Below are 12,006 nucleotides of genomic sequence, written 5' to 3' on the forward strand. Positions count from 1 at the left end.
TTTTCTTAAAAGAAAAAAAATTGGGCTTGTTTCCTCAATGGATCTAGCTCCTGCTTTAATTGTTGCAGCAATTTTCAGCTTCTTTTCAGTATCTTTAATCTTAGCTTGCATCTTCCTAATCTGCAGATCCACCAAAAAACCCGCTCCCCCTAATCCTCCTCAAACCCGTTCCTTAAACCGAACCCGACCGACCCCTAACCCTGCCACTCTCACCGCATGCGACAGCGCCGCTTTCGATCCATCTCTCACCCGTATCGACATGGCGGAACTCTCTGCCGCCACCAAGAACTTCTCCTCTGATCTCATCATCGGCGACGGCAGCTTTGGCTACGTTTACAAAGCTACTCTGTCCAACGGAGTCACCGTGGCTATTAAGAAGCTCGACCCCAATGCTTTTCAAGGCCTCCGAGAGTTCCGAGCTGAGATGGAAACGCTAGGTAAGCTTCGCCACCCAAACATCGTTAAGATCCTAGGGTTTTGCTCCTCGGGTCTCGATCGGATTTTGATTTATGAGTTCATTGAGAGAGGGAGTCTGGACCAATTGATTTACGGTGAAGATCAAGAAAACCCGGACGGCAGGTTTCTATGTTGGTATACGAGGAAGAAGATAGTTCGTGGGATAGCTAATGGTCTGGCTTATTTGCATGGACTGGATACACCCATCATCCATAGAGATATTAAGGCCAGCAATGTGTTGTTAGATCGGGATTTCGAAGCCCATATTTCTGATTTTGGTCTGGCTCGGCAAATCGAGGAGTCCCAAACACACGTATCCACGCAGGTGGCCGGGACAATGGGCTACATGCCGCCGGAGTACCGTGAAGGGAACACGGCGGCGACGGTTGTGGCAGATGTTTATAGCTTTGGAGTATTGATGATCGAGATAGCCACCCAAAACCGCCCCAATTGGCCGGTGAGGTTTGAGGGGAAAGTTATAGGACTAGTAGAGTGGGCTCGACGAATGGTAGCTCAAAATCGAGAAATAGAAATGGTATATCAAAAGATTCCGAGGGATGCGTTAATTGAAGAAGAGGTTAAGGAGTATTTTCGAATTGCGTGTATGTGTAGCAGTGAAGGATCGAAAGAAAGGCCCGCAATGATACAAGTTGTAGAGCTTTTGAATCAAATTTCGACTTGAATTTTGCGTTAGGAAATTTTCTTCTTCCCTTTTATAAGAATGTTGTATTATTTTGTTCATGATTCTATCTCTAATTGGGGATAGGATCATGTGAATTATGTAAATAGCTTATCATCATTTTGGCTAATAATCAAACTTCCATTAATAATGTTGATGAGAATACATTTTCTCCAACTTGATGTTCGTTTCAGCATCTTTAAAGAGTGGAATTCTTTAAAAAATTTAAAATCACTCTTTTTATTTGAATGCAGAAAGAGGTTTAAATATAGGTATAAGCAAAACACGATTCTAAGTTAAAAAATTTAAATTTTGAGTTAATTGAATTAAATTATTTGATTTATTGAGTAACTCAAATAAGTAATTTAATTTTTCGAGTCTAAATAATTTAAATTTTGTAATTTAAATAACAAAGCCATGTAAATACTTTGTGGTCCCTATCAATTTCAAAATAAGCAAATTGATCATTCTCAACAACAAAATTACAGATAATTTTAAATATTTAAAATATTAATAAAAATTATAAATTTTACCTTTTTTAAATTATAATAATTCAAAAAATTTAAAGAATACATAAAAAATGTTTAAATTTTAAATTTTCTAAAATAATAATTTTGAGGATCTAAACAAGCAAATTATCAATTTAAGTTTATCATACTAAACTATTTCTCTTATTTTGTTTTAAAAGATTTTCAAATATATATAGTTTTAAATTTATGTGCTCTAATATGAAAATAGTTATATTGTAATAAGATTTTATTTTGACGTGTTTAATTTTTTCAATTTAACTTGAACAATTTCTCTCGGTTTGACTTGACTACAATTTTATTTCACTTGACTTGATTTGGAAAATTTTCAAACTGAACTATGATGATAAAATAGGACTCCTCAACTTTTCACTTGATTCAGTCGAATGCTCCTCTCTAAATGACATAAGAAGTCGAATTGATTGGATTCTCGATTTTTTAATTAACTATTTAAATAATAATAATAATAATCATTAAAAAATATAAAAATATATTTTAAAATATTAATATTTAAAAATAAATATATTTGCAAAAAATCAAAGATAAAAATATCCAAAACATAATAAAAATCTAAACTTTTTGTTAAAAATAAATAATAATAATACCCTATTTTTAGATTGCTCGATTTGAAAGAGTTCAGGCTATTTCTAGTTATATATCACTAGTTGAATCGGTTGGACTCTCGATTCTCAATCATTTAATTCATTCATCCAATTAAATCAAATTAATCTTAGATCATCTCTTACCTTCTTGAGAAAATGCACTTACCGCATTTAGTAATTCATGTAATTTAAATCTCCTTCATCATTTTGTCCATTCATTCAAATGTCTTATTCGGTAATTAGTTTAGAGTTATAGTGAGCTAGTGAATGGGTCAATTGAACATATATAATTATGGATGAAATAGCTTATAATTAAGTTTCGACTCTTCTTTTATTAATTACAAAATTATTTAGTTATGGTCGATTTAGTCTTAACTCGATTGACATGGACATTGTTGCCAATGCAGGAGAACATGGGTTCGAGTGCGCTGAAGCACACTATCCTCCCATTTATGAGTTGGGGAGGGGCTATGGGTAGTTTTAGGCATTGTGTCAAAAAAAAAGTAGATACAATCAAAACATTTAATGAAAGGGTAAACCATATCTATAGCCACTTTTGTTTACCTCAAGTTACATTTTAGTCACTTATGTTTGAAATGTTACGTTTTAGTCACTTACGTTTTCATGTTGTAACATTTTAGTCATTGAGCCATTAATTGTCATTGACAGTGTAACGGTAAGCTAACATGGCACGTTAAATTATCATTTCAAACAAAAATTTTAGGTTAAATTATACAATTGGTCCCCATATTTTTTTCATTTTGAGCAATTTAATTTTTTCTTTTATGTTCTTTTAACTTTCTTTTTTTCTTTATTTTCCATTTTCTTCTGTTTCCCCAATGGAAAATAAAGAGAAAAAGAGAGAGTAAAGTTTAAAGATTATAAAAGAAAAAATTAAATTGCCCAAAACAAAAAAAATTGACCAAAATGTAACTTAAAGTAAACAAAAGTGGCCATATGTGTAGTTTATCCTTAATGAAATTGTTCATAAAAACAAAAAAAGTTTTTTTGTTATAAAGTTAAATCCACTAAAAGTAGAATGATCGAACTCCTTATTAATACCATTAAGAAAGCTACTTATATCAAGTTTTAGTTCAATCACCTTGTCATATTTGTGTTATCTCATAGAATATTTGTGATCCTAAGTTAAATCATATTTTTCATCGTTGTATCTTGGGTAGTGAAAATTATCATTACATTTGCCAAGTAAAGATAAAATCATTTTCAAACCAAAAAAATGATAAAATCATGTGTCTTATACAAATGGCCCATAATAATGTTCTATTTTTACAATTCATACAATGCTAATGAGATATATCTTTATTCTTTTTATCAAGCTATGATTCTATTATTATGAATGAAATCATGTCATGAATAATAAGTTATATACCCACATACCAACTTTTAGCCTACTAGACTGAGAGCAAAGATTTTCAATATAATAAAGTATATGAGTTATACATGCATGATCATTTACTTGCTCAGAATTTAGGAAAGGCACAAATGAATTAATTTATAAATAAATCTAAGACTAATCCAACTTGGATCATATTTATCGTATTGTCAATTTAAACAATCACATCTATGTCTTTATTTCATGGGAGTCAATCTAGCTCCAATAGCCAAGATGACCTAATAGGCGTAAAACCATAAGGTGCCCAAAATCCCGGGTACGCCAAAAAAGTACTGGGCAATGACATCACCATCGATTGATGCATGGGCGCTTGCATCGGTGGCGATGGGTACGCCGACATCTTTCTCGACACAGGGTTTGGCATCGACTTCTTCTTAGAGGTGTAGTATGTGGGGGATGTCGGTGAAGCGAAATATGTACTTGTAGGAATAGAAGAACCGGCCATGTGCAGCGGTGGCCCATAGTGCGGTGGTGCTTGTGAATAAAACACAAGATTACTTAATTGAATGAGAATACGTGGACCGAAGTGACCCGAATATTGTGCAGCCACAGGCAGCGCATCTTCTACCGAAACGGATGACGAACCCATCGTGTGGTCGCGTCCCCTCCTAGTATGTTGTGGCGATCCTTGTGACCTCTTCGCCCAAATTTGTCGACTCTTCCCCTCCGGTGATAGCAGATGCGACTTAACGACAACTCTAAACCATGCCAAGTAATCATCAACTATCGTTGTGTCCGCTGAGAAAAATTGTTCACAAACGGTTATAGATTGCATCCTACAATCCCACGCCACGATGTGCTCCTCGTACCGCTTCAACCAGTCGATGTTGTCCTTCCCTCGCATGTCCACCTTGTGCAACTCCTTCAGGTCTTGTGATGGCGGCGAAATTCGTTGCCTCTACCTGAACTGCCGCAACATCTGCTCTATTTCATACATTTCCACCGTCACGTACACTATCAACAACACCATCACGTCCCACATCTGTCGATTGCACAACACTTCTGATGGGATGTAGGATATGACATCAGTGTCAGCGTACGACATCCATTCAAATTGAAAAGCAAAATTATAAATATCATTATTTATGAATGTTTTTTACAAATCATTATGTAATTAATATAGGTTCAAAAGAATAGGTAACTAACTTCGGCTTCAGAGCGTTGATCTAAAAATAGCCTAATATCTTATAAATCTTTGTGTAGTCCCACGTAGCTCGACCTATGGTTCCACCTATACAAACGATATATTAGTCGAAACATATAATAATAAATGTTATTGTACAACCACGTATTTGTTAATAAATAATGTTTACCTCGTCACTAACGGGAACATATATGGGTCGATGATAGGTGTCAAATCCACCAATATAAACCTACGCCTTAAGTTGCAAATTATGTAGTATAGGGAGTAGGGTCGATCCCTCAGAGACTGGTTTACTGTAAATTGTTGCTCGCTTGACCAGATTTATGTCGGGGCAGCTGTCATGCCCAAGACGTTCGAGGGAATAAAAATTTGAAAACCTGAAATTAACAGAAAAATAACATCAAAAGTAAAAGTTCAAAACAGAATAATAAAAACTGTGAAATAAATATTAAGAAAAATTAATTAGAATGAGCTCAGCTTTAGGCACGAATTTTCCTCGTCTTTGAACCGATCCTCGAAATTGGATGAACTCTTCTTTTCCAATAAGCTAGTTATAACTACCAAGGACGCCTCGGACACCAACTCTTCTTTGTGTAAGTTAGTTATGGAACGTCCAATAACTAACTCTTACTGATCGAAACGTTCGTGATTTAGAACTACGGCAGCTTTGCGTTCTAGAAGAGCCTAGCTCGAACTAATGCCCGCAACCATGTGGGACATTTAAATCCAGTTACTACTTCCCTTGACGGAACCAAACAACAATCTCCACTTGGCACGCCAATGTGTTCACAGAAAACCGATTAGAAACGTTCCTTTCGGAATTCCAACTGTACGTCTAATCACACTAAATCAAACGACGTCTTTTTTGACTTAATGTTGATCTGACTTTGTGAGTTGACAAAATCATACTCTTAATCCGGAGAAGTAATAAGTACTGGAACTTTAGGAGTTAAATTGACCGGGTTCGTAACTCACGGGTTTTGACGAGGCTAATTTCGGCCTAAAGCTGAAAATGGGTTTAGTTGGCTAAGGTTTTGGGCATGTTGGTATTTGATAAATTAAATAAGGTAAATAAGTGAAAAGATGGGTGACGTGATTGATTATGGGGGTTGGGAAAATATATTAAAGTAGGGTGGTTGACTATTGGGAATGAAAAGAGAATTTGAAAAAGAAATTGTAAATTATGAGTGGTAACAAGCTGGAAATTTTAGGAATTGAAAGTAAAGGAAACTAAAGATAAATAATAAATTGTGAATAGTTGAAAATAAAGGTAAATGGGTGGTTAGCTACTGGAAATTAATAATTTGAATGAAAGGAAACTAAAAAATCAACAATGCTAAGTGAAAAAGGAGAGAATGAATTGAAAGATAAAAACTTAATATTTTTGATTGATGAATAAATGAACAATACATGCTCTATTTATACTAGTGGATTTACTAAATTAGGAGCCAACTAGTCATAGGAATTTAAGAAAAAAAATATTCCATGACAAAAAATATCCCAAAATAATCTCCCACTAAGTCAACAATTTCAGCTAATTATTCTTGGAAAAATTCTGCTCTGACCCTCATTCTTTGCTTCTTTCTTCAATCTAGCCCAATTGTTTCCTTTTTCTTCTATTTAGCCCCAAATTGCATTTCTGCACAAAATTCAATAAATATGGCAAAATTAGTGGTGCATTCTCATAAATTAACCAATTTAATTACATAAAATATGTAACTTTAGCATTTAATCAGTCGATCACCTTGGGACGTAGAAATGGTAGTCGCCACCAAGCCCACGATTACAATAGGAGTAGACAACCACTGATCGACGTCGCACTTGGTAGCGTGGCTTGACACATCTCCCGATTCAACATGGACAATACGGCAGATCCCCAACTTAGTTTCCCACACTCATTAAAGTCCACTAGATCTAGTAGTCACCTTACATGCACCAAATTTTGAAATTTGTCGGGCATTAAAATGCCCCCGATTAACGTCATGATGTATGCTCGAGCGTAGTGTTGTATCACCTCATCTGTTCAGTCTTTAGGGTCTTTAGGGAGCTCGTTGAAATTATCCTTCAACCAATTCATCGATATCCAACTACCTTTGAACTTGTCTGGGACCTTCCCCAAAAGTGATTAGCAGAGGTTCACTTTGCTTGGAACGATCGCAGATCTCGTGATGACTGGTCTATCCACTGTTAGACTGAGTTGTAGCGCTACGTCTTCGAGTGTGATTGTACATGTACAAGCCCAAATTTACCCATTACAGACCCATAACCCAAGCCAAATTATACCTACACTAAGCAGACCCAAAATAATCCATGGCCCAATATCTAACCCAACAACAACGGCCCACAAACTAAAAAAATTAACAGCAAACCCTAATCCCCCTAACCCTAGGTGCGCCGCATCTAGGGCCTTCTCACCAACTCCTCTGCTCCGCCGTTCACCTGTCCTCTGCCTGCGCCACTTGCTCCGGGTCAATCACCTGCAAAATCAATCAAGTACACAACCAAAAATAAAGGTTAGCCGAATCGGCTATATAGGAAAAGAAAAAAGATTGTAATGGCCACTGGCCTTTAGACGAGTAAAAAAAAAAGAGAAAAAAAATAAAAGGTGATTTCTTGGTGTTCGAATCGGTTCCTAACTTTTATTTTCTGTTTTATTTTTATCTTTTACACAAAATAATAAAAAGCAAAGAAATCTTACCTGCGCCGCGCCGAAGGAGAGAAGACGAGCGGTTTCCCCTCGTTTTTCGGGTCTCGGGCTCTTTTTTTCTGGGATTTGGTCCTGGATTCGTGTCCTAGAGATACTCAGCTTCAAAAAAGGATAAAAAATATCCGATTTTGAGCCATCGACCGCCGCACCTGGCGGTGCTTGGGCGAAAACTCGCCGGAAATCTAGGCCGGACTATGGCCGGGCCTGAGAGAGAGAAAAAGAGAGAGTTTTCTCTCTGTGTTAAAAAAATAATGATGAAACTGCTTTTTTTTAGCTTATTTCTTAATATTTATATTAAACATGAAACGACGCCGTTTTGGTGAGGAGGATCCGCGCGTTGACTCGACCCGACCTGAGGGTCCGCGCGTTTTGGGACGATTGGGTTATTTACCCATTTGCTGCTTTCGCCTTTTGGGGTGTTTCAATCTAGGCCAATTTGCACTATTTATATTTTACAAATTTTGCCCTAATTGTTTTTAATATTTTCAATTTGGTCCCGCGTTCACTGAAGCGACACGTGTCCCAATAATTGGAATATTTTCTTATTTGACCCTCCGTCCTTTCGCGCGCGTCACGTTTTGGTCCTTCCTTTTATTTTGTTTTTGATTTTGCCCCAAATCTTTGTTTTGGAATTTAAATTAGTCCTTTTTTTGTTATTTTGTTAATTAACTTAGTTATTATAATATTTTTATATCTCAGTATTATATTATTATATTATGTTATTAGTTTTGTATTATTATTGTTATTGTATTTCTATTTTATTTATTTATCTAAGTTTAAATATCCATTAATCTTGTATTATTATTATTGATTATTATTATTTACTCATTTTATCTTTTAATCTCAAATTTTGTTATATACATATATATATATACATACATACTTATATATATTTTATATTTTATAACTTATATACATATATCTATATTTATATTCTTTATCTTCACAAATATATGTATACGTACCTATATATTTATATATATATATTATTTTATATATATACATCCTTTTACATTTTTAGGTTTTTATATTTTTGTTATTATTTTAAAAGAATGCTTTAACTTTATTTGCTTATATATTCATTTTGTATGCTATTGATTTGTCCTTTTTATTTATCTTATCTTTGATGCTATTGCTCGTGTTATTTTACTTACATTATCATCATCATTCCATTACACCCATTTTTTATTTAGATTTCAAAAAAGAACTTTTAAAAATATAAGTAATATTCGGTATTTTAGATCTTCAAGAGAATCGAGCCCTAACGTATTGGGTTTCGATTTTTTTCGTTGAATCTAAATAATCGGGATTACTCTTTTAAAAATGATAAAAAGCTCGTTATCAAGAATTCAATATGTTGTGTCCTAACGCATTGGATGTGACACGTTGTTTTCTCGAGACGAGTATTTTTCGAAATAAATGCAATATTCAATGTTTAATATTTTGAGAAATTGTGCCCTAACGTATTGGGTTGCGATTTCTTCATTTGATTTAAACAATTGAATATTTTTTTAAACTTTATTACACGAATCTGTTCAAACTCAAGTTTTAAATGATATCGAGAATTAAAAAAGGATCGTGTCCTAACTTACTGGTCGTGATCCCTTTTTTAATCCAAGATAGTTAAAATATCTTTTAAAATAAGCATTTTCATTCGCATATCGGGAATTCGAGTCATTGTGTCCTAACTTACTGGATATGATTCTCTTTCTTGAATAATGTGAAACATGCCCTTTTTCTGAAAATTTTCAACTTTTTAATACAATGATAGTATTTTTAAATTCTTCAAAGTTTTCACTCATCGACACTAAGACATTAAGTAATCAACTAGGTACCAATTTTGGGCGTATCGAGGGTGCTAATCCTTCCTCGTACGTAACCGACTCCCTAACCCGTTTTTCTGAATTTCGTGGACCAAACTTGTTGTTTTAATAAAATCAAACCGTTTATTGAAAACAACCACTTTTCGAGGTGATCCAATCACACCTCATAAAAAAGGATTGGTGGCGACTCCCATTTCATTTTTTAAAACCCAAGTCGACCCCGTTTTTTATCCAAAAAATGGTGTCAACAGCTTGGCGACTCCACCGGGGACTTAAAATAAGAGAGTCAAGCCACAAGTTGATTATTTCTTGTCTTTTTGTCGAAAGTTGAAAATGTGATTTAAATATACGATCCTCTCATTTCATTTCAATTGTTTTGAGTTTTCATCATGTTTTATATTTTAAATTTTTTATTTTAAATTTTTTATGCCTTTCTGCATTGCATTACATGACCTTTGGTCACACCTTCTTAAGTGGGAGTGAGAAGCTAGTCCTTCGTGAGGTTTTCACCTCCGTGCAGGATAGTGGATCACTTTCGGGATACATTCGTACCTATGTCTTCGTGAGATTTTCATCTCCGTGCAGCCATAGGGAAATGTATTCCCCTGAACCGAACTCGGTCCGTATGAGCCTATAATGGGTGAGGATCGAAGAATCTGCTGGTTCGGGTACCTCTTTCTTTAGAACCAAACCTCATGTAGTGAACCTTAGAAGCCCACCCTAGATAGAACCACTTCGAACCCCTAGTATTCACCCGAATAGGTATTCTATCTATTCCTGCTTGCTTCTGTTTTATACTAACCTGTTTTCTTTTATTTTGGTTATGGTTGCATTGCATTTTCATCATAAAGAGGTGTTGGTTCAGGTTCGGTTGTTAAACAGAGAGCTTGTCATAAGGAAATGGGTCTTTTGATAAAGTGGAAAATAATACGGTGGCCAGAATATGTTCTGAGAAAACACAACAAGAGAAAGATGATAACTTAATAGAGGACAACACAACTATTGCTCCGTTGCCCGAGGATTCAATGTGACAAAGATTATTCGAGATCCGCTGAACTTTCCTAAAGAAAAGCCAATGAGCATCATGAGGATGAGCGAGCAACAAGTCAAGGCCCGGATCAAGCAAAAAGGAGATAAAAGAGACGTCCCTTTTGAAGAGTTTGTGAGATTTATCTTAACGCGTGAATGAAAAAAAGGATCGTTCTCTTGGAACATAAGGGCAAAGCCATATATATATCCGCTTTATGTAAAGAGATTTGTTTTCTAGTAAAGTTGTTATAATAGAATTGAACCAAGAATCAACGTCTCTTTTTTGCATTCATTTCATGCATCTGCATTGCATTTCATTGCATGCATCAAATTTCACTAAAAGACCCTAATCAAACGAAATCATTTCAGAGTCAATGGAAACCAACCTACCAAACCAATACCCTTGCGCTACTCGAATAGAAACTAAAGGAATGGACCAAAGGTTGGAGAGATTGGAGCGAATGCAGATACAGATGCATGAGCAATTGACCGAATTTCAACAGGAGATGAGAGATCAGATGCTAGAATTACAGAGAACCATGATGAGCTAGTTTAACCGATTGGTACCTGGAGGGTTAGAAAAAATGAAGAACCTGATAGGCCACTCTGGGATTGATAATGAGGATTGTGCTTATTTCCTAGATTGTACTCCGACAAGTGTCCAGGTCCAGCCAGATGGGCGTCCACAAGGGGTACTCTTTACTATCGGATCCCAATATTATTAAACTGGTACATCGACACCAGTGAATTGCCTGACAGACCCAGGATCCAATTTGAGGAATAATTTAGCTAATCCTGTTGCTAATCTAGCAGAAATAAAGCAGATGAGGGTAGAGTACCCAGATACTATAAAGGTCCCAGGGAAAAAGGGGAATAAAAGGGATAATACAAACAGATATAACAAGGGCCACTCAAAACCAATTGTGGGCCGGCCAAAAACAGAAACCACCAGACATCAAAGTCTTTTAAAGCAAGAATTTAGAGTGAAACTAGGTACCGAGAAGCTCCAGTTCACACCAATTCCGACGTCATATAAGAATTTGTATCAAAGCTTGTTCGATGCGCATGTTGTTGCTCTTCATTACTTAAAACTCATTCAGCCTCCGTATCCCAAATGGTATGACACGAACGCACAATGCGACTACCTTGCGGGAATTACGGGGCATTCTATAGAAAACTGCACGGCCTTTAAAAAGCTAGTCGAAATGTTTATCAATATGGGCATTGTCAAATTTGAGGATTCACTCAGTACAGAAAACCCGCTACTCAATCATACGGATAATGAAGGGAATGCGATGAATGAAGAAATGTTGGGAAATGTTCACATCAGTGCTGAATACGAAGAAACAACTGGAGAAGAGATCTTATTAGATGTTTGCCCTTATAAACTTGGGAGTGTTCTAAAGAAACTCCTGTAGTATTTAGAGTTTACTCAGAGTAATATTCAAAACACACTTGTTGCTTTTAGCCTAGAGGCAACAAGAAGTCTTTTGTGAAATAGGCTCATGTCTGAACGTCATTATTTCAATGGAATGCATCTTTGCGATCTTTTGAACCAATATTCTTTCATTTCTTGAATGATTATTCTTTTATTCTTTCATCCAAATCATTCTTTCATTCATAAT

General features: G+C 35.5%; 1 protein-coding gene across 1 annotated transcript; it reads left to right on the forward strand.

The window, feature by feature from the left end:
- Window positions 1–37: 37 nt before the first annotated feature.
- Window positions 38–1,312, forward strand: LOC105769857 (putative serine/threonine-protein kinase). Its single transcript, XM_012590793.2, has one exon. The coding sequence runs from the start codon at window positions 38–40 to the stop codon at window positions 1,136–1,138; it is 1,101 nt and encodes a 366-aa protein (XP_012446247.1). The 3' UTR covers window positions 1,139–1,312.
- Window positions 1,313–12,006: the final 10,694 nt, after the last annotated feature.

Source organism: Gossypium raimondii, chromosome 5 (genome assembly GCF_025698545.1).
Source record: "Gossypium raimondii isolate GPD5lz chromosome 5, ASM2569854v1, whole genome shotgun sequence".
NCBI lineage: Eukaryota > Viridiplantae > Streptophyta > Magnoliopsida > Malvales > Malvaceae > Gossypium > Gossypium raimondii.